Source organism: Neurospora tetrasperma (assembly GCF_000213175.1).
Source record: "Neurospora tetrasperma FGSC 2508 unplaced genomic scaffold NEUTE1scaffold_1, whole genome shotgun sequence".
Lineage (NCBI taxonomy): Eukaryota > Fungi > Ascomycota > Sordariomycetes > Sordariales > Sordariaceae > Neurospora > Neurospora tetrasperma.
In genome coordinates this window covers 5,544,823-5,566,882 of record NW_009799099.1, presented here as the reverse complement: position 1 = coordinate 5,566,882, position 22,060 = coordinate 5,544,823, and the positions used below count along the sequence as shown (strand labels likewise).

The 22,060-nt window shown below is 50.2% G+C and overlaps 7 protein-coding genes across 7 annotated transcripts; 6 read left to right on the top strand and 1 right to left on the bottom strand.

Moving 5' to 3' along the window:
- Positions 1 to 5,577: 5,577 nt before the first annotated feature.
- NEUTE1DRAFT_108011 (uncharacterized protein) lies at positions 5,578 to 7,498 on the top strand (the record flags this gene model as incomplete). The annotated part of the gene is made up of 7 exons (XM_009850277.1): positions 5,578 to 5,782; positions 5,994 to 6,053; positions 6,284 to 6,316; positions 6,414 to 6,575; positions 6,790 to 6,831; positions 7,047 to 7,091; positions 7,212 to 7,498. The coding sequence occupies 7 exons, from the start codon at positions 5,578 to 5,580 to the stop codon at positions 7,496 to 7,498; spliced, it is 834 nt and encodes a 277-aa protein (XP_009848579.1).
- Positions 7,499 to 9,052: 1,554 nt separating this feature from the next.
- Positions 9,053 to 9,409, top strand: NEUTE1DRAFT_135483 (uncharacterized protein; the record flags this gene model as incomplete). The annotated part of the gene is made up of 2 exons (XM_009850276.1): positions 9,053 to 9,076; positions 9,194 to 9,409. 2 exons carry the CDS (start codon positions 9,053 to 9,055, stop codon positions 9,407 to 9,409), a joined length of 240 nt encoding a protein of 79 aa, XP_009848578.1.
- A 213-nt stretch (positions 9,410 to 9,622) lies between these two features.
- On the top strand, positions 9,623 to 11,089 carry NEUTE1DRAFT_135482 (uncharacterized protein; the record flags this gene model as incomplete). The annotated part of the gene is made up of 3 exons (XM_009850275.1): positions 9,623 to 9,817; positions 9,899 to 10,323; positions 10,807 to 11,089. The coding sequence occupies 3 exons, from the start codon at positions 9,623 to 9,625 to the stop codon at positions 11,087 to 11,089; spliced, it is 903 nt and encodes a 300-aa protein (XP_009848577.1).
- A 656-nt stretch (positions 11,090 to 11,745) lies between these two features.
- On the bottom strand, positions 11,746 to 12,029 carry NEUTE1DRAFT_116149 (uncharacterized protein; the record flags this gene model as incomplete). Its single annotated transcript, XM_009850274.1, has 1 exon — positions 11,746 to 12,029. One exon carries the CDS (start codon positions 11,992 to 11,994, stop codon positions 11,836 to 11,838), a length of 159 nt encoding a protein of 52 aa, XP_009848576.1.
- A 328-nt stretch (positions 12,030 to 12,357) lies between these two features.
- NEUTE1DRAFT_135481 (uncharacterized protein) lies at positions 12,358 to 12,641 on the top strand (the record flags this gene model as incomplete). The annotated part of the gene is made up of 2 exons (XM_009850273.1): positions 12,358 to 12,423; positions 12,495 to 12,641. The coding sequence occupies 2 exons, from the start codon at positions 12,358 to 12,360 to the stop codon at positions 12,639 to 12,641; spliced, it is 213 nt and encodes a 70-aa protein (XP_009848575.1).
- A 3,619-nt stretch (positions 12,642 to 16,260) lies between these two features.
- Positions 16,261 to 16,458, top strand: NEUTE1DRAFT_18723 (uncharacterized protein; the record flags this gene model as incomplete). Its single annotated transcript, XM_009848729.1, has 1 exon — positions 16,261 to 16,458. A coding segment is annotated over one exon (198 nt), but the record flags the coding sequence as incomplete, so codon positions are not given.
- Positions 16,459 to 18,221: 1,763 nt separating this feature from the next.
- NEUTE1DRAFT_116148 (uncharacterized protein) lies at positions 18,222 to 20,667 on the top strand (the record flags this gene model as incomplete). The annotated part of the gene is made up of 2 exons (XM_009850272.1): positions 18,222 to 18,597; positions 18,663 to 20,667. The coding sequence occupies 2 exons, from the start codon at positions 18,514 to 18,516 to the stop codon at positions 20,196 to 20,198; spliced, it is 1,620 nt and encodes a 539-aa protein (XP_009848574.1).
- Between the last annotated feature and the right edge of the window lie 1,393 nt (positions 20,668 to 22,060).

The window sequence follows — 22,060 nt, the reverse complement described above, 5'->3', positions numbered from 1 at the left end:
TGGCGGATAAAGGGGGAAAATGGGAATATGAAAGGAAACGGGACAAAACATCATGATGTACAACGAACGGCTGTCCAGCTTGTGTTGGAGTTCTGCTGTGGCGTTTGCGCTGGATTTCAGGAACAAAAGACAGCGGAGACACGAGAACATAGGTATTACACGGGAGCCAATGGTACATAGCTGTTGAAAAGATTCTTGGTTGATTACACCGTGAGATACGGACATTTAAAAACCAAGCTTGCATTCATCGGATTCCCATGATTGCCGTGACGGATTGCACTGAACATTGGCGAAGAAATGCCGCATGAAACACTCGCGGAAAACACAATCCAATTCAAAGTTCGACAATTCCCACATTTTCAGATTTCATGAAAAGTGCTTTCTCATGCTGATCTGGGTAATTTGCATCGGGCTATCCACCCTCGCTCTCTGGAACGGCGACTTAACATGGGAACATCAGACAAAGTCTCGGTGACGGACTTTGTTCACTCTGGACACAGATATAAAGCTGATTCCACCGACCAAAACATGATTTCAACCGAAATGACTGGAGCAATCTCTTGGTAGCCTCTTCGACGCAGATAATTACAAAATGATATCAGGCACAAAATGATATTAAGCTCACGGACTGGTGCTCAAAATGATGGTGAAGCTGGTGATCACTGTCACATCACAATGAAAATTGGATCAACTGGTCCCGTTTCCGGGCGCAGACTCGTGTTTGAAAACCGGTTAAGCTGGCAACGCCCTTGGATCATAGAAAGTGTTTTCAGTTAGGTAATCATTTGGATTGGCGCTCAGGCGCAGGTTTCCGGCGTGGAGACTGGAGAGTGGAACGATGGATCGAGCTCACGAAATCACCAGCAACAAGCCAAACGGCCAAATCACTGTGAAAGCGACGTGATATGTCCAGTGGAAACGACAGGCGTGGAACTTCGTAGCAAGGCATGTCCGATTTACAGCTATAGCTGATGACACTCCTACAAGCTTGGATCGCACTGAAATAAAATGATTGCCCGGTCTTTCAGCACTCTTCTCCAACGCGCCGTTTCAAATCATGGTATACTGCGCGCAGAATCTATTGTGCTTTCAATGTGCACAACACAGTAGTAGATGGTCACTTGCAGATGATTCCTGGCCCGAGTCTGATGAAAACACGATACCTGGATTCCGAGAAGGAGCTCAACCAGGCCTCACTGCTCATTTACCCGTGATTCTGCCCACATCAATGCCCGCTTCAAAATGAAGCTGACAGAATCTGCTTTCGATATACCCAGCAGCACAGTCACTTGCAAATAGCTTCCGCTTCATCACAGATAACAACACAATACTTAGATTCCCAAGAAGAGCTCAACCAGGGCTCACTAGGTTCCCATCTGCCCGTTGCCTGCCTAGTGCCCCTCAAGCGGTGAAAGAAAGAAGTCAAAGCTCGATGCCGGTACCTGTTTACGTACCTTCCAACCGGCAACCTGTCGCGTCACCGTTTCCAGGGCAAAGCAAACAGTCCAGGCCACAAAACAAAACCACTGACCCACAACAGCTGGTCTGAACTGTTTCGCCAGCCGCCTCAACAGACCAAAGTTCCTGTTGCTTCCCGTCCCATATCGTCACGTCATCCCTCCACAAGGCCAATGAGATTGTTCCCTCGAGGCACAAGGCTGTTCACCGCGATTCTCTTGGTATCTATGACAAATGTATTGCTCCCGTGTGACTCGATATTGTTTTGAGATCCCGTCTTTCTTGCTCAAAATATCTGCAGGTGATGGGACGAGTGACTGTCCCTTTTGCTCGTCCCATTGTTATTATAGACTGGACAAGTACCGGAGAGGGATCAAATCCTTGTCTTCGAGCTTCTCAACCTACCAGAGGGCTGCTTTCTCGAGTTTGTATCTCCACAGATACTTTCTCCTGCTCGTAATTCACAACTTCTGGACTTGTTGAACAACGGGACGAGCAAGTTATTCATCCCAAGCAATTCAAGATGTGAAGAGAACCCCGCAGAAGATTGTCGAGCTCGCCTTTCCCATCCTCGACGAACCAGAGTGCTCCGTTGCCGTAGAGATATTCCCACCGTGCCTTCGTGACCACAGTGAGTAAACCAGTTGCGGGGCTCTGTTTATCTTTCAGCCGTCGTCTGGTCTTCTTTGCTGCCTTTTGGCTTGGCCCAGACCGTCCAGACCGCCCTGCCTTGCGACTGATTCCCTTTTCGGACGGCTGGCATAACAGCTTTTGGTTTTGAGTGGACCCTTTTGGACAGTCTGCCACCGTTGTCCTGCCAATAAGCAGCCTCGTACAGTTTGTGATTGCACACACAACGTCAGAATCAGTCCGCCTGGCCAACAAATGCTGCGCTCTTCGCCCTACTCTTTCGTCCCGTCTTCTGAGTCCCCGTCTCGTACGATTGTTTGCTCCCTTCGAGTACTTTCCTTTTGGCTTTCCCCACCGGGAATTTCTATTCAGGAGGACTGATTCTGTCAGCTGGCGACCCCTTCCTCCTCTTCCTCTCTCTATCCCTCTCCTCTATTTAAACCCCTCCTCCTTCACCTTTCCCTTCTTCTCAAAATTTTCCCTCTTTCCTCATCTCTTGTCACACCCATCTTCCTCCTCTTCCTCTTCTTGTTCATCATCCATCATCACTCACTTTGAGCTTCACATCTTCAGGTAAGAACAGATACTAGCACGAGCAGACTCTCCCATGATGAAAACCAAACTATCTGAGCCGCCAGCCTTGCTGCCTTGATGATACCGCCATTATCTGATTTGGGGAAAAAAACACCTCACCTAACCGGACATCCTTGTATTGTCAAGCAGTTTACTGACGTGTTCTTTTTCTCAGAATCAATCATCATCATCATCATCATCATCATCATCATCATCACCACCACTCATTCAGTCTTCAGCTTGCGACACACACACACAGACACATTCAGGTAGGTCCTACTCCTACTTAGCTTCATTCTTGCGCGGCAGAACCCCCCATGTGGTGATGATGATAACCCATCGGCTCCTTAATGTTGATTCCTCTCTGGTCACGCTCTCAAACGCGATGCCCCATGGGCGAGAGTGGGGATGGTACTGATACCGCGGGTTCTGTTCACTCTTCGTTTTCTGACTTGGTTTGTTTCGTGTTCGGTTTGGCTAACATTCTTTGCGGTCATCATCTCAGGTCTTCATCATCACCATCATCGGTCTTCGATCCTCAACAGTCAGCATCTCTCACACACTCTTTCATCAGGTAGGTGCACCTACTTAGCCAAGCCTTGGGATGTGGGATCGGTATCAGGACCACGGGGCGTGCATGCCAGGGACAGGTGGCTGTGCTGAACAATGACAATGTCAATAACAAGACCCTCCGGGACCGAGTCTGGGGTGACCAAGGAGGATGGGCCTTGGCTAACTTTTTCAGTTTGATTGCAGGTTTTCATTGTCTTCTTCGACTCGATACATTGGTGTGGGCAGCTTTCGTGCGACCGGGGGCTGCGGGGGGGCTGTCCGGGACTTTGTCCTGGGCACCTCTCCGCGGTTCTCCTCTCTTCATCGACTGTTGTCTTGCCTTCAACAACAACATGAACTTCAAATGTGAGTAGACCCGCCACCTACTCACTTAGCCCAGCTAGACTCCTCCTTGCATGCCAAAGCTTGGATGTTGTCTGGTGTCTGTGCCTGTTCCAGGGAGTGGTGACCTTGGTTCAGGAGGACTGTTGGAGAGTGCCCTTCGAAACTGCCTCCTCGTTGCTTCACACAGTCGACATCCATTACTCGAGACGTCGTCAACCTTGTTTTATGGATTGGGCTAACATTATTTTTGTGGCGGTCAGGTTGTTTTCGCTGCGATCAATGCGAAGTTTCAGTTTGCACAGTTCAACGACACAGCGACAAAGACATCAGTCGCCGGCGCCTGCGACCGCTGCACAGCCTACAAGTCAGCAACAGAGTCCACACATCAACAAGTCATCTCTCGACAACTCTTTGCACCAAATAAGTTTCTCTCGCTCACCTGCTCTGCCATTTGTCACTTTTGTCATGATGAGAACGAGTGGTCACATACGATTTTTTGTCCCTGTGTCATAACTACCTGAAATTAGCCGGAGGTTGTGCATAAGCCAACATTTCCACGCTGATGGAGGAAACCACTCTACCTATCGTAGATAGCGTGGGCGTCCCATTCTTTTACTTCAACTCTGAGACACCTTTCATTGACACCTTTCTTTGACTCTTGAGCATCTGATTTGGTCATTGCTAACGTTTTCATCATGATGCTCACAGGTGTCCTGGCCACCGCCGCCCAAGACGGTTCAAGCTCATTTCGTCAGTCTGGTCAGCCAGCAACTTCCACTTTGTAAGTGTTTGTCTCTCACCTGTTTGTGCTTTCCTTGCCAATGATGAGAAAGAGTGGCCATCATACGATCTTTTTCGTCCCTGTGGCATCATGCACATTTCTGAAATGAACAGGGTGCTGTAAATTGGCGGTGGTGCTTTGGAAAAGGAGATTCGGCATCTGCGCTCAGCATCTCCTCGTTGATGCACAAAATCACTCTTGTGCTGTAGATAGCGCGGGGTGGGATCATCACACTTAAAAACTCTGAGGCTCTGGTCATTGACACTTGTCTTTAACACTTTCGGTCTTGGACCGTCTCACTTGGCCATTGCTGACCATTTCTGTAGCAGGTACCAGGACGGCCACAAACTTCCACTAAGGTACGGACAACTTCAGCGTAAGCATTTCTTCCTGTCTTTGTTTTCCCTTGCTTCGCCATGATGAGAACGAGTGGCCAGCATACAATCTTTTGTATGTGTGGCGAGTCTGAAATCAACAGGGTGCTGTAAACTGGCGGTGGTGCTTTCGGCATCTGCGCTCAGCATTCCCTCGCTGATGGACCAAATCACTCTACTGCAGATAGTGTGGGGTCCGATCTTTTCTCTCTAACTCTGATGAGGCGGTTTCATTGACACCAGTCTTTGACTTCTTGAGCATCTCGCTTGAACATTGCTAACTTTCCGTGTTCAACATTGCGCTCACAGACTTCCACTGCCAACGCAGGTTTTCCAGGCTCAGATTGTCAGTCTGGCCAGGGATCATCAACTTCGCAGCCGCCCCTGGTCGGCCAAGCAGTACGCTCGCGAGAGAGATTTCCGCAGCCCCTCGCAGAGTAAGTCTCAGTCTTCAATCTGTGTCGTCGTCCTGTTTCGAGTAGTGTAGATAGATTAATAGCTGCGGGAGGGCTGTTCGGGTCGTTGGCCTGGGCACCTTCCCGCGGTGACCTGCAAAGGAAACCTTGTCCCAGTTCAAGGAGTGTTGCTATCGCGTGGTTCCCTACGGTCTGCCGGGGAGTCGACGATAACAGAACACGAACCACCTCAGCCCCGTGCCAGCAAAGGCTTTGTCTCTGACGGACGGCATCTGAGAAGATTCTGTAGGCGCTAGGGAGTACCCCATAAGCGTCAAGGGATGGCCCGGGTGGGATCTGAAAGTCATCATGAGCTTGTGTCTTCGTCATAGAGACAACCAGCGGTGAGTCGACTTCCATTCCATGGTTTTTTTTTTTTTTTNNTTTTCAACACACAGGTGCTTCCATGATGATTGCTTTGTTCTTGATCTACTCGATTGAGGGGGACAAGCAGATGCTTGAGATCCCGACTGAAAGTTTTGGAGATTTTCTGATTCGAAGCAATGTCTTCTTTCTTCTCAAGTCAGCTTGCGTCTGGGGAGAGCTTTTACTGACAGTGCTCGCTGCGGTTTTTCGGTCTTTTCTCTCCATGGCTCGCATGGCGAGAGATTCCAGTAAGTCATACACCCTTTTGCTTCCTCCAGCCTGGCCAATGATGACCCAACAAACTTCTTTCTGTTCTTGCTTCGAGAGCGCAAAGCTTCCACAGTTGAGGACTGTCACGGCTCCATGAGAGTACAACACGTACTGAGGCCGCCAGAATTGATGCAACACTTGTTGGTATTTCTTCTCATTGGTTCTTTGCTGACATTGTGCTTTTCGCAGGTTTTCGACTGGATCTCTCCCCCCAAGGTCTTGCTGCAATTCATGGTCAGAAACTTAGAGGTAAGCAAGTCAGACATTCCTTTTGCCCCTCCCACTTATCGCCTGCACACCATGATGATCAAACAATCTGCCTTATTCGTCGCTTTGAGAGTGCAAAGCCTCCACAGTCAAAAACTGTCACAGCTCCATGAGACCAACCAATACCAAATGCACTGATTTCACCAGGCTTCCTTCAACACTTGTCGGCATTTCTTTTCTTTGGCTGTTTGCTGACATTAACGTCATCGCAGGTTTTCGGTCTCACTTCATGCTCAGAGAATTGAGTAAGTCATACCCCTTTTGCTTCTCCCACTTCCTGTTCGCATATGATGACCAAGCAATCATCCTTCTTCTTAATTTGAGAGCGCAAAGTCTTCACAGTCGATGACTGTCACGGCTCGATGATACCAAAATCGCAATCTGATCCACCAACACGTTATTTCAGAGCACTTGTCAACATCTTTCATAGCTTGGGCAGTTCACTGACGGTTCAGCAAATACTGCAGTTCTCTCGCTTCCACTTGGCCGCAACTCAACCACTTGGTAAGTCTGTCACTTGATCTTCACTTCCACCCCATCGCTCGCCATCTGATGATCACCCAATTATTTCTTGTACATCTGTTTCTGAGAGTGCAACAATTCGACACTTCGACTCCTTCATGACGCAAAAAACCAGTTCTGAGGCAAAGCAACAATAATTGCACTTGCATCTGAGTCTTTGACTTTGGCAGGATACTAACTGCCTTGCTTCTTTCAGGCACTTGTCCTTCTTCCTCTGGCCAACACAAGCAGCACTTTGGTAAGTTCACTTCCTTTCACTTCCACCCTATCGCTTGCCACCTGATGATCACCCAAAATTTCATGTACATTTGCTCCTGAGAGTGCAACACTTCGATCGACACCTTCATGATGTAAAAAAACCATGCCTGAGGCAAAGCAACAATACCCGCACTTGCATTTGAGTCTGTAAATGATTATGACAGGATAGGTACTAACTGCCTTTCATTTTTTCAGGCACTTGCTCCTCTTCTCCATTCGACAGACAAAAGTTGGACCTTGGTAAGTCACCACTTTTCTCTCACCTCCTTTCACTCCCACCCCAAGCTTGAATATGATGAAACCAAACTTTTCCCATGTTCATGTTCTGAGAATCCAACACTTTCGACTGTTCAATGACAGAGAAAAAAGACCCATGCCAATCTGAAACCAAGCCACTTTGTCTGCCTTTGCAATCACTTCGGTACCAGTTGACTTCGATCGCGGCTAACAGCAAAGTCTTTGCAGGCACTCGCCTCCTTCGCTGCTCCCCAACGCTTTCCGTCAACGAGGGCATAGCCCAGGGACTACAACAAGAACTCGGCAAGTTAACTCTGAATCCATGCTCGACACTAGCCACAAGCACCTTCACCACAGCCTGGCTTATACATGATGAGACTTCCTCACAAACCCAGGGGTTCCTCGACTGAGGGGGTGATTCCCCAAGAGCCCAATGCAGATACTCACCCTGGTGATCTGATCTCAAAGCCAGCGACCTCCACTTGGCTCTCACTTGTGCTTTCTGTTGATTGCTCTTGCTGACCACTTGGCTCCTTTGCCTTTGTTCTGCTGCACAGGTGTCCCATCGTTCGAACTCCTCAAGCCCGCGAAGAAAGTCTCAGCGGTAGGCGACTCCTCCCAGTGCTCCCGAGATCACCAGCGTCAAATACCTAGAGGTACCCAGCAGCTTGCCTGTGATGACAAAAAACCAGCGTTCTTGTACTCGAGAAGCATCAACATCGCTCGATGAAGACAAATCGGCAAGTGTCTGAGGCAGCAATCAACAACTTGGGTTCCATCTTTGACGCTGGTGGGGAATGACTTTTGCCTTTTCGGTACAGTTACTAACCGCCAGCAACATACACTTCTGGTTGCAGGTTCTTTCGCACCTACCTCTAGGTAGTCATTCGTTCAATCCAAAAGTGGAAGTCGACGATGTTTCCGCTACACCATACCCGATACTCCATCTTGGACAACCGAGCGATGAAGCCAACAAACGACGAAGAGAACAAAATGCATGGCAACGCGATCGAAGAGAAAGAAAAGTAAGCCGCCTGTCCTGTCCTGCGCAAAAACCACACCAACGAATTCCATGATGAAAACATCTTCAAGTGAAGCCCGAAAACAAAAAACATATTTAGCCATGAGGACAAGAAAGACTCGTACTCATTCCACCTGACTGGAAGCACCACGCGCCACTCTCTAACGCAAACACTTGTTTTTGAGAGTTTCAGCTAACTGCCGCGCTCGCAGCGAGCTTTAGAAAAGAAGCAAACCCAGCAAACAGCGAGAAGCAATCCCGCCTTCAAGTCTTTCATGCACTTGCCGTCTTCAAGAGATGGGCAAAAAGCTTCTCGTTAAAGGTACGTCGTTCGCATCTACCAGTTCCCTTCGTTAGACCTGCTTCTTTCCATGATGACAAAAGTCTTGACTTTACAAAGAACCTGTTCCTTCTGGGGTTGGTTCAATGATGAAACAAAGAACCTACGAGCTTTTCTCTGATTTTGAAGCATTCATCTCGTTCGCCTATCAAAAACGCAGAGCTTCAACCTGGGATCGATGTTGCTAATCCATCTTGTCAGGCAACCACCCTCACCTTCTCAACCTTGAGAATCTTCTTTGATCCCGTTTGCGAGGTAAGTCGTTCGTTCGTGTATCTGTCGCTTTTCTCCTCGTTAGCTCTGCTCCCTGCCATGATGAGCCAAGTCAAAGCTTCTACACTTGCAAAGAGAAAGTCACTTTGTGACGGGCTCAATGAAGACACAGAGATCTGATGTGGATGGAGACGCTCACCGCGCGTACATAACCGGGCACTTCCTCTGAAAGGAAAGCATGTTGCTAACCACCACACTTGACAGCAACACTGCCTTGAACCATTTCATGGAGGCCCAGAGACTTCCATCTCAACTGCAAGGTAAGCGGTCCATCATCCTCTTTCGCCTTGCCAGCTCCCTTTCCATGATGAACACAAATCTTAGACAAACATGTCAAAGAGCCATCACTTTGTGGTTAGCTCAATGACGACACAAAATTGCTTAAATCTGACCTTGGAGCACTTACCGCGCTTGTCATCGCCACTTGCCGGCTAAGATCCCAGTGCTAACCATCTGCCAACCGACCTTTAGCTTTCCGTGCGCGCCGCCGCCTCGTACATTGTTGTGCTCATCGACTCTTGCCCGACCGGTCTCGACTTCCCTCCGAGCCGCGCCCGAGGACGGCATCCCTACTCCCTCCTTCGGGCTAGTGGGCGCCTGAGGGCCGGTTTCGAGTCCACCTACAAACCTCACCATCACCGCATCACACTTCAACCTGTGGTGCGGTCGCCCAGCCTGCGAGCTTAAGGCCCCGAAAGCTTCTCTCCCCATCAACTGGGGTAGAGTTAAGCGGGCAGCGACCGCAGGCTGGGCCGGGCTGGGCCGCCCACCGATTGAACTCGTCCTCCATCTCCTCCGAATCTCTCTCGTACCGAGTCCACTGCAGCCTCGCCCGCATCTCCCTAAACCGACCAAACCCCAATGTGCGCTCCGCGGCAGGGCCGTTCTTCAAAGATTTCCATGGCAACAACATGCGCCGCGACCACAGCAAAACCCCCTGCTTCTTATCTGCTTCCTGGCAAGACTCGCCCAGTAGCAAAGCCAGCCCCAAAGCCAGAGCCTACGAAGGCCAAACCAGCAAAATCGTTGGTCAAGGCAGAAGCAGCAAAGCCATCTGCCGCACTGTCTGCGTCAGAATCTAGAGGTAGTGACAAGGTCAGTCACCTCACCCTTTGGTTGTCGTCTCAGCTTGTACTGACCAGCTGTCTGTTACAGACGAGGACCTTGGCCTGACAGGTGTTGAGACTCCCCGAAAATCGTCATCTGGACCCGTCGTCCGAACTTTCAAGCCCGCCTCACTTTTGCGCTGGCACTTTTAAACTTCCATGGCTTGAAGTACTTTTCTTCTCTAAGGCCGCTGCCGCCAAGAAGGATGAGTCTTCTGACTCATCCTCTTCCGAGTCCTCTTCCGAGTCTTCTTCCGATTCTAGTTCGGACTCTTCTTCCTCCGACTCTTCTTCTGATTCCTCTTCCGATTCGGATTCGAGCTCTTCTTCCAAATCTGACTCCTCTTCCGACTCTTCGTCTGATTCCGACTCCAGCTCGGACTCCGACTCTGACTCTTCTGAGTCTGAGGCTGAGAAGAAGGAAGTCAAGAAGGAAGCCAAGAAGGCTACCAAGTCTGACAGTTCCTCGAGCGACAGGTCTTCCAGCGATTCTTCGTCCGACTCTGAGGACGAGAAGAAGACCGACAAGAAGAAGGCCACAAACGAGAAAACAAAGAAAAACACCAAAAAAAAAACGAGAAAAACAAAGAAACAAAAAAAAATTGACAAATCAAAAGACCAAAAAAAACGACAAAACATGAAAAAACACAAAAAAACCGAGAAACGAAAAAAAGAAAAACGAAAAAGAAGGAGGCCTTCGTCACTCTGTGTCTCTTCCTACAAGCACATTCAGAATTGACTCAGTCTAACTTTTGCAAATCCAAGAGCAAGAAGGAAAGGGAGATGTACAAGGAAACACACCTGGCAGGGAGACAAGATGAAACGACAGGTACCTACATACCTTTTTGTTCTTAAGGGAACAGTTCACTGCCGATGATGATTGGCAAAGGTCAGGCCGAAGAAGGCCGAAGAAGGGCGAGGAAGGAGAGGAAGAGGACAATGGTGAAAGAAGCCCCAGCCAGCCTGGCACCTACTCAGGAGCCGGGCGCGGCCTGGCGTCTTCGGCAGTACCGGCCTGAACGTCGGCTGCATTCCTCCCTCCACTTGCAAGAAGTTCGGACAACAGTTTCAATGTTCAAATCGTTGCCCACAAAAAGGTGGCCATCTCAACAACTCCCATCTCTACCACCAGATGCTCCACGACTCGAAACATCGCGGTATTGATGTCGGCGATGTCAAGCTCAACCATCACGGGCGCCAGTTTCAGCCACCCAGCCAGCCGACATATTGCCTGCTCCATCTCGACCGACGGCACAGCTAAAGGTGTCGGACCCAACGTGACCAAAAACCCATTTGGGTTTGCCAGTCATTGACTCCAAGGGAAACCAACACGAACTTGATGACACGGGGTCTCCCGTGAGAAAACCACGAGGCACACAATGGGACCCAACCCGTTGAGGGAAGCAGCTAGTACCTCTGGGCATGACCTGTATATAAGGCCCGTCAACGGAGCCTTCAGCTTCCTCAACAGTTAGAGAAGGGAATCAACAATCATGACATTCATCATCCATCGGGTGCTACGCTGGTCCACGCATCACTTGATGTCAAGACATTCATGGGATGAGCATCGCCTAAACATAGCTATGTCTCTGCTCGACTTGAACTTGTGGAATACGGCACGGCGTGGGCGCCGCCTTTCTACCCCGGCATGAACATGTACCAGCAACAAGTAAAGAACCCCCTTCCATTGCCGGGGTAGAAAGGGAGGGCGGTAACAGCAAAGTTAGCTGGCTTCTGAAAAACGGGACCTTCTGGAGATGTCCTTGGGAAGTGGAAATCCAAAAGACTGGAGAAGATGCGGACCAAGCTGGAGGCCAAGTTGTCGAACGAACCTCTTGAGAAGAAGAAAGGAAAAAAGAGGAAGAAAGATCAGCACCCGTAACACGAACAACACAAAAACAGCGCCCATTGCACCATCACAATAAACAAGTCGAGTCGGTATAGGGTGGTTCGCTCTTGTTGAACCTCCCACAGGAAAGACTGAGGTGAATACCCGAACCACCATATTCAGACTCCCCGAAAGAATTGACACCGAAAGGCAAGAGGTAGTTCAAGGTGCCTGGTTTTGGTTAGGTGCAGACTGCGGTCGTGCCAAGCGCAAGAAGAGAGTCGATCCAACAACGCAACGCGGTCCATTGTCATCGCCATCGCCATCGCCATCGCCATTGCCTTTCTAACACCAGATCTTCAGTTTCACCCATCCAGCTCTTCAATCTCGCTGAAACCACCGGCAAGGCCACATTGTCGTTGGCCGTGCAAGGCAGCTAGCTCTTTGACTCTTTGGCTCGCCCTTCACGGCCCAGTCCAGAAGAAGTGCCAGCGCTCGTAGGTAGAAATAAGTGAGTGGAAGAGGCGGACCTCAAAGTTCGGACAACGACAACGCGTCAGTCCAAGTGACGCGAACCTGCCAAGGAGGTACTTTCCGGGAGCCATTCAATATCGGAGTTCTTTCTTCTGGGCCTATACAATTCACCCACAACAAAAAGACACCAAACACTTAACAAGCTGGGGCGTCCTATACGTCGTAGAATGCGGAACTCCGACGACACCAATCGCAAGAAGAAGCTGATCCCCGAACTCGGTTTCTGCGAAGAGGTAGCGCTAGTGGTGTGGGGAAGAAGAAGAAGAAGAAGAAGAGAAGATAGCAGCCGTCTTCCAAGCTGCAGACCGAGAATTTCATCGCGAGGGAGAAGATGAGGCTTGTGGCGAACATGTACCAGCCACAAGTAACGTTCCCTTCCATTGCTGTGGTGGGTGTCAAGGCCCGCGAGTTGGAGAAGATGCGCGCCAAGCTGGAGGCCAATGTTTTCTAGCCTAGCCAGAGCCCGCTTGGTCACTCGAGAAACCCGGAGCTAAGTCAAACGAATATGGAAGCTGGATCTGATATCGGAGTCTACCAGTTAGTAGTAGGTAAGTTCTTCCTCTACCCAACAGTCACACATACCTACCTTCCCCATCAGCCATACCCAGCCCCCCCCCACACACACACACAGCCCTTATGCACAACCGTCCGGCAAGCCCAGTCTTTCCGGTCTCGAGTCCACGACCGGGAGGGCTGTAGGACCCTAGATCACAAAGGAAATCCCACATGCCGAAGAACAACGTGTCGTGTCTCTCCAGCGATGCGGAGATCTGTTGAATATCTACCTTCGGCGATCAAGTTTCCTTCGTCGTTTGGAATAGCAGTTCTTACATTCCCCCGCTCACTTTCCCCCATTCATCATTTCTCTCTTGGCTGTTGAGGGTTCGGGGGAAACAAAGAGCACTTGCTTCAATGATGAAAACCATTGATACATAAACTGTGAAACAACCACTTGCTCGCAAGGCGAGGAGGGGGTTCATGAACACCATACTGAAAAGAATCTGATGAGAAGCAAGTGCTTGGAATGCTGATAACGACCAACGCGTTAAATTGGGTTGGGAGAGCGAATGCTAACACTGATTGCAACGCAACAGGAGACGACTACCCAAAGACCAACAGCAACCACCACCGATAGACTCGACAGCCCGACCAAGACAGCGACGCAGTCAGTTGGCCATCACAACTGGATCGGCCGACCTTCGATTCAGCAATTAACCTTCTTCAACAAAAGGGCATGTCTGAGTAGTACCAACGGAAGTGGAGGAACGGAAAAATGCTGGAAGGGTGCGGTATAGGGAAGCCGGAACGTGTGCAAACTCTGCCTTGTAACAATGACAATACTATCACATCAACAACGAGAAGATCGAGCAAAACCCAGCAGGGCATTAGTGGTTTCCCAGTAGCGAGCGGTGTTTGGGGTCAGACGGGGTCAGTAAGTTGACTTTCCTCCAATCCACAGGCGTTCCCGACAACCGAACAGCCCCAGTGCATTTTCATGATGTACACCCTTACATATGACTACTTCTGAGTTTCTTCGGAGCAATGAAGGCAAATGTTGATGAGATCTGATAAAAACGGCACCACCACTTGGCTGAAGCACCTCCTCTCTTTTGAGAGATCACTGCTAACAGAGCATACGTTCTCCCAGGAGACCCCTCGATCACCACTTCGACTCTTGGTCCTGGGTACTGTCTTCAGCCAACACCGTAGCTTGGTAAGCAGGGAACTTCCCGCTAATGTGAAGACTTGCTCCATGATGAAGACCACTGCAAAGCATCTGTAAACCGAAAGGTTGATGATGACAGGCAACAATAAACCATATAAACCAAATGAGAGCGCTCTGAAAACAACATGACTGTGCATGTCCTTGTAAATCACCGTTTCTTCGGGCAGTACGGATGATAACCACATGTACCTGTCTCCAAAGCAGGACTTGCGAGCCGATATAGGCCACTGGAGCGGTAAGAAGGAACTGACACCGTAATCTGGTAAGCAGACAAAACCTCCCATAGAATTGCGAGTTGCTTCATGATAAACACCTACGCACCAGTTCGGAGATCAAGATCGATTCGATCGATGAGAAAGGCACAAAAACAACCAAGAACAGTCTGAAAAGCAAAACACTTGATCAACACTCTTTTGGAGTTTGCCGTTCCATAGCGAGTACAGATGCTGACCATATTCGGCCACGTTGGGAGCAGGACTCCATGCCCAAGTGGGCTATTATGGGCGTACTGGCACCGCGTCCACGTCCTCGCCCTACCCAGTAGGCCCGTGATATGTCCGGGCTGGACAGGGCTGCGGAATTAGGGAAGACGAGGATTAAGCTGGTTAGAAGACGAAGAAAGAGAGGCGGCATCGTGAACGTATTCAGGCTGGTTGGACTCGGCTGAGGCATTGTGGAAGACGCCACCACGAAAGGCTAGCTGGACATGAAAAGCAAGATATTTCAGGTAGAAAGGAAATTGGGAAAGGCTGTGAGACAGACTGAGAAGGGCGTTAAGATTGATGCTGGATGGACATGCGGGTGAAAGCTTCGTCTGGGGAAAGAAGATACCTTCCCCGTTCCGAGCTTCCTATGTGACATTTGTGTGAATGTGTGGCTGTGGCACTTCTAGAGGGAAATGAACTCTGAAATGTGGGAATATTTCTAGCAACGATGAAGAAACACTTCGTGATTTCGTGATCGTGATGGAGAGGTGGAGATGGCAATGGCATCTTGACTTGGGTTTTGAGGTTGTTCAGTGCTGAACTTCAGCATTGTTTGCACATGTTCGCCGACGTGCTACATCGATGTATTCAACGTCAAGTGACTTTCTGAATTCGTAGAGGAGGCAACGTAAGTAAAGTATGGGTGGTGAAGAGTGAGAGGCGGAAGGGTAGATGGTGATTTTGATGTTTGGAGGTTTAACTTTGTGAGATTGTTTCACAGTCGAGTCTCGCAGGTCGATCATTTCAAACGCAGTTGGGAAGTTGGAATGCAGTGAGCGATTGCACCCTCAACTGGGACCTCGGTTGGACACGAGAGGACATTCAGGGTTGCAATATCAATACTATTCTATTTAATTGATGCAGCATCAGTGCCGAAGTCTGTTAGTACACTAACTTCAACCTAACTGTGTCTCCTACTCTTCTGGCCCGTGCACCAGCGCCTCCTGTGCCTGCCGAGGCCTGCGTTGCTGCGCCTCTTTTCCTGTCATTTCTGTCGGTCGCACAGCGGACAGAGAGCGGCAAGTTCCATTCTTAGAAGCACGGATCACACCCTCCCAGAAAAAAAAAACACGACGAAGGAGGCAGTGCAGAATGCTGACATGATTGAAGGAGTGAAGATCGCGCCAATCGTTCTCCTGTAGATCATGGATTGGCTGGTCAGGATGTTTTTTGTGGAATTTCGGGGGGCAAGCAGAGGCCTGCGAAGCAAAGAGCCACCATAATTTTTAGCGAGCAGCGAACGAACAAGCTGAAGGTCGGGAGGTCAAAGTTCACAACGAAAGGTGTGAGGACCAATTGTTGATTCGTTGACTCGATTCGACACGACACATTCAATTCGCAAATAAGATGCAAAGTTAAAGACAAAAGTTGAGGCGTGAAACTGGACCCGCAGTTTCGGATGCTGGCATCCGGACGTCATTTAGGTTTGGAAGCAAAACACTGACTGACTGCTGACAACAAGGACTGTGTGGACATTCGACGCAAGTTTCAAACGGGTGGCACTGGAGATTTCAAGATTGAGCGATAGGGTAGAGGCAATTGAGATATCCTGGGGGTGTAACAACTCGCGGCAGGCGGTCTACCTGTGTGTCGCTTGAAGCTCAATTTCAAGATGCATGCACAAATCGGGGGGATCGTCTTTGCGTTTCATGTTGCGATTGCTTTCAGGAGTTCATTCATGTCAGAGTAGGTAGCATTCTCGTCATTCATTTTCAATTGAAGGGGAAGATGAAGATGAAAAAGAAGAATATGTAGAAAACCAAAGCCAACATTCACAAATTGTGCTCCACGTCATAACCCATCATGGTCGCCAACTTGACATCGAATTGAAATCGAAATGGGCACAAAAAAGTTGGCCAAAGATGGGTGCCCGCCAAGCTGCCAAGCTGCCCAGATTTCCAGGAGACAGCCGCCCATGCCTCCAGTGCCGCGAGCATTATGTACCCCTGATGCGCCAAGCCGGCTCCACTGAAAACAAGCTCACACCAAGCAAAGCGGGACCCGCTCGAGCCCGCTGGGCCGAGAAGGTGTCGTCGATCAACCAAGCTTCTTGCTGCTGTGCCAAATCCAAGCTTTGCTTAGTTGTTGGCGACAAGACTGGACCAAGGCTTGTCGATCGCGCGGATTGGATGATAAGAGATCTCTTGGAAAGGCTTAACAAACAACGAAGCGTTTTTTGGCCATCGTTGTTGCATTTTATCATCGTCTTTTGTGTAGTAGCGTACATGGAAATACGAAGAGACGGAGCATGACAGAAAAGAGGAAACGGAAAATCCGGGAAATAACGTCGGGGAATTTCAGTTAGAGGGTGCCAATTGTTCTCTCCGGGGTGAGCAGCACTACGGTAACATCAGCCAGCCAGAGTCCCAGACTGCGAAGAAGTGCGAACGTGCCAGAAATGGGGTTGCGACTCCGCCTACCTGCCCTTCCCGTATCGGGCGTTGGCGTGTGTGCCGCCGCTGTTGTGAGCGCCAAACGACCTGGAGAAAAAAAAAAAGAATGGGATACCAAATGAATGTGCGCTTTGAAGCTAGGTCGACGCTTTGGCAGTAATTGAAAGTGATGAACGTCAACCGCCAACCAGGGAAACATGTTCATCCTTCATTCCGACCCCATCTTCATCCCATATTTCCCTCAGCCCCCCTATCTCAACCAACGGAATGCTTGAAATGGCAGGCCGGCGGAAGTGGCGTCGGACATTCCCTCCTCTTCTGGACGGCCATGTCACGTGCCATCGGGATCATCGATCGACTTCGTTCCCTTGAACTTCTCCTTGAGGGGTTCAATCTTTGGTCGCCAGAGAACGAACGAACCGATCGATGTCAGCCAAACAATCGAACCCCCTGGGCCGGTCGCTCAATGCCCGTTCCTTCCTCGGTTGGTCCACAATGCTGGTTGTCTGCCCCAGGTTCGGTAGAGCTTCCACGACTCCTCCCAGAGAAAAAGGGTAGGTCCTCTCTGGAGACGAGTCCACACATTGTCAACAGGCGAAATGAAGATGGCACACGGATACTGCAACGGTGCGATGGCGGTCAACGGCCTTTAAATCTGGTCAACATGGTGATGCACACGGGATTTACATGCATGCTGCATCGACTTTGATGGAATCCCGGCAGTATCAAACGAAGCCGTGTTGTGGCCGTTGGCGTATCAATAACAATTCATTGAATTCAATGTGTTTCTGTGTCTCCAGACATGAGCGACGAAACCGGGCAAAGAGGAATCCAGAACTCCTCCCCCAATGTCTGATCATCCCTGCGTTTACGAATTACACTACGCTACAAATTCCACATGCGACGAAACCCACTCAGTCCCCATGTAGACGACTCCACTTGTCGGTTTCGAGTTCATCTTTTACGGTGCCGTGTGGCGTTGGAGACATGTTGAAGGCTAGAACACTGGAAAGCTCCCGAAAGGAAAAACATAATGGTTGGCCGGTGAGTTCTGCGACACAGAGATTAGGTTGCCAGTGTGATGATGGTCGCATCATTGATAGGTAGGTAGAGGTAGTTGGACGATTTCGCGAGTCTGTGCTGCTGTCAACTGTTTGGCGTAGGTAGAGGCCCCTTCCACTGCACTGCATCGTCTGCTGCAGCAGGCATGCGTGAGCGGACTGGAGACATCGATGGGCCCGTAGGTTGCTGGGGTTCTTGACCCACTCCCTCCCCTCCCACCACACCACCGGGCTGACCGGCCAATAGCGGACCCACCACGACACACACGCTGACGCACAGACCAACTTGGTCTCCATTTCCACGCTTGCCAATCTCCGTCGCCTTCTTCTTTCCTCCTTTTTCCACCGCATGTCCCCCCCCCCCAAGTCCTGAGCTGTTTCCATTTTCCATTTCCTCCATTTTCTCTCCATTCACTCACTCCTGCCCATCCACCCAAAATCATCCATAGAAGGGGGCTGAACACATCATAGAGGTCTTTCGCTACTGCCTCTTTTCATTAGTTCTATCTCTTCCCACACTCTTTAAACAACATAATTACACGATACACTCGGCCGACAGCTGGAGGATAATTCTCGACATACTTTACGCCGCATCTTCACCCACTTTCTGCGCCGAATAGAACACCGCCTTTAATCAACATTTTGACACACAGCAAAAATGGTTACCTCTAAAGCCGCCATTGTCGCGGGCCTCACCCTTGCGGGCCAGGCTTCCGCTGCTCTCCAGCCCATCGTCATGAAGGTAGGCATACCACCACCGTCGCACCCACGAAGCGCCTCCAATGCTAACCACACTCGATTCCACAGGGCAGCAAGTTCTTCTACGAGAACGGCACCCAGTTCTACATCAAGGGTATTGCCTACCAGCAGGATGCTGCTGGCGCTGGTGGCGAGACAACCACTGGTACCTTCAAGGATCCTCTCGCCGACGAGGCCGCCTGCAAGCGTGATGTTCCCATCATGGCCGCCGCTGGTACCAACGCCATCCGTACCTACGCCATTGACCCCACTGCCGACCACAGCGCCTGCATGAAGCTCCTCGACGATGCCGGTATTTACGTCATCAGCGATTTGTCCGAGCCCTCCACCTCCATCAACCGCGACGACCCCAGGTGGGACGTCACTCTCTACAAGCGCTACACCGCCGTTATCGACGAGATGAGCAAGTACAGCAACGTCATCGGTTTCTTCGCCGGTAACGAGGTTTCCAACAACGCCACCAACACCGACGCTTCTGCCTACGTCAAGGCTGCTGTCCGTGACTCCAAGAACTACATCTCGAGCAACGTCAAGCGTTGGATGGGTGTTGGCTATGCCGCCAACGACGACGCTAAGATCCGTTCCGAGATGGCGCACTACTTCAACTGCGGCAACCAGAGCGAGGCCATCGACTTCTGGGGCTACAACATCTACGAGTGGTGCGGTCACAACACCATCAAGGGCTCCGGCTACCAGGACCAGATCGACTTCTTCAAGAACTACTCCGTCCCCGTCTTCTTCGCCGAGTACGGTTGCAACATCCCCGACGGTGCTGAGGGCCGTATCTTCGAGGAGACCACCGCCCTTTACTCTGATGCTATGACTGACGTCTTCTCTGGCGGTATCGTCTACATGTACTTCGAGGAGGACAACGACTATGGTCTCGTCAAGGTTTCCGGCAACAGCGCTAAGACCATGAAGAACTACGACAAGCTCAAGGCCAACGTCCTCGCCGCCAAGCCCAAGACCGTCGAACTCGATTCCTACACGCCCGCCAACGAGCCCGCTGAGTGCCCTGATGTCACCTCCAACTGGCAGGTCACCGGCAACGCTCTCCCCCCTACCCCCGACGAGAGCCTCTGCGAGTGCATGTACAACTCCCTTACCTGCGTTCCTAACAAGGACGTTAAGCCCACTGCCTACGGTGAGCTCTTCGGCGTCGTCTGCGGTAACGACCCCGCTGCCTGCGCTGGCATCCAGGGTAACGTCTCCACCGGTGTCTACGGCTCCTATGCCATGTGCAACTCCCTCCAGCAGCTCGGCTACGTCATGGACCAGTACTACAAGAACCAGAAGTACGCTTCCACCGCCTGCGACTTCAACGGTCAGGCCTCCACCAACGGTGCCGCCAAGACCGACGCTACCTGCTCCGCCGCTCTCAAGAGCGCTGAGGCTGCTAACAAGGTCGCTGCTACCGCCACTGCTGGCACCGGCAACGGTGGTACCAGCGGCGGTGCTGCTGCCACTAGCTCCTCGTTCGCTGCCCCTGTCGCTATGAAGAGCTTCTTCACCGTTGCTGACATGGCCGTTGGTATGTACGTTGTCATCGCCATGGGCGTTGGTGCCGGCATGGTCATGCTCTAAGCAAGTCAAGTGAGCGAAGGGAGAGTCCGTTGGTTGTTGTATACCCAGGAGGTTAGGAGGAAAGCATGTATATGGGGGTTGGTGTGGTCCTTTTTAGATGTCGGTTAGGTTTTTGTGTGTAATAAATTGATGTCGTACTCGCTCCTGAGCACAAGAAAGAAGCCATTTGCATATGTTGGGAAGTCTAATGAGTCTGATTGTCTCTTTCACTGGCGCACCTTTTTCCTTTTTTTTTCTTCTTCTTTTGGTTTGTTTCTGGAAGGGATTGTTGATACCTGGGAAACAGCGTTTAGATTTCTTTCTTTCAGTTTTCCTTAGCACAAAAGGAGGGTTGTTTGTTTGTCTCGGCGCAGCTGGTCATCACATCACCACTTCTGTAGCCATTGATCATTCTAGGATACCTTTTCTTTCTTTTAACAAATATCAACAACGGACAGTTGAATAACATTGCATTGTCTTTTGCCTCCAAGATGGTGTTTGTAAAGTCTTGACTTGACTTGAAAAGCGCACGCCTTCCTCCGTCTCTTGTCTCTTCCTGTTGCGTGATGTGATGTCTTTGTCGTTACCTCAGTCTTTACTTGCCTACCCTCTCGACATTTGCCCGGACAGACAGCCTATCGTTGTCGTTACCTCAGTCTTTACTTACCTCTACCTACTCTCTCGACATTTACCCGGACAGACAGACAACCTATCGAAGTAAAACGCCTCGCCCGTCAGGCCATCCCGAGTCCATCCAACCAGCCAGCAAAGAGGAGGAAGGAAATCACAAAGCGCATCAATCATCCATGCGTGTTCCATGTTTTCGCATTCCCTATATCGTCAGAGCTACTCCAGCTGTAGGGTTGACAATCAGTACATACAGACTTGATGTTTATGCATGTTGTACCGGGCCATCCATTTTCCTGCACAGGGGCATTGAAACCGGCAGATGGCAGATACTAGCAGGAAAATCATGCCTCTAGGTAACCAAAGGGGACCTTGAGTCTCTCCAAGCTGGTGGGTGGTAACTGTACCTAGAGGTAGGTATGGAGAGTAAGTAAGTAAGTACCGCTTCAACTAACGCTTCCGGCTCCCTACCTACTTATCGGCACCTCACCGGCACCGCCGTCAAGACTCAAGACTCAAGACTCAAGACTCAAGACTCAACTACATAGCTCCAACGTCGGCCCTACCTACCTAGGAGCATTATCACGACCCCTACAGATTTGCAGCTCATACATACCTAGCTTAATACCAGATAGGGAAGGGAAGGGAAGGGAAGTAAAGCAAAGCAACATGACTCAACTCAACCGTCCCCGCCGCTGTCCGATATCTCAACTTCTCTATCCATGGACAGACAGCCTTACCTTGTCTTTCGTAACTCGGCTACCCATGGGTAGGTAGGTAGGTAGTGTCCGTGTGTCCCGGACTAATATGATATTTCGAGCATTCGAGGGTCGGGATGGAAATGTGGTACACTACCTAAGGTATAGTCCTTGTCTTTTTTTTATATTCGCCCTTCGTTGCGTTGGTCACTTGGGGCGTCCTTGGAGGTACCGCATAGATTCGGGGCGTTGGGTTTTAGGATCCCAGGAAATCAGACATGGTCTGCAAGCATGATGCAACATTTATGCCCACCCAAATTTCTATGCAAGACGGTGATTCTGATGTCCTCACCTTCCAGCTCTCTTGAGAAAATAGGAAGAAAAGACAGGGCACCAGAAGAATCGAATTTACAGTGCTCCGGGCTCTTACGCTGTCCCCCCACTCTTTTCACCAGGCATAAAAAGCACATATTCGTACAGTATACTTCCAGATTATGTCTGATTTCCTGGGATCCTATAACCCCAACGCCCCGAATCTATGCGGTACTGCGTAGAGAG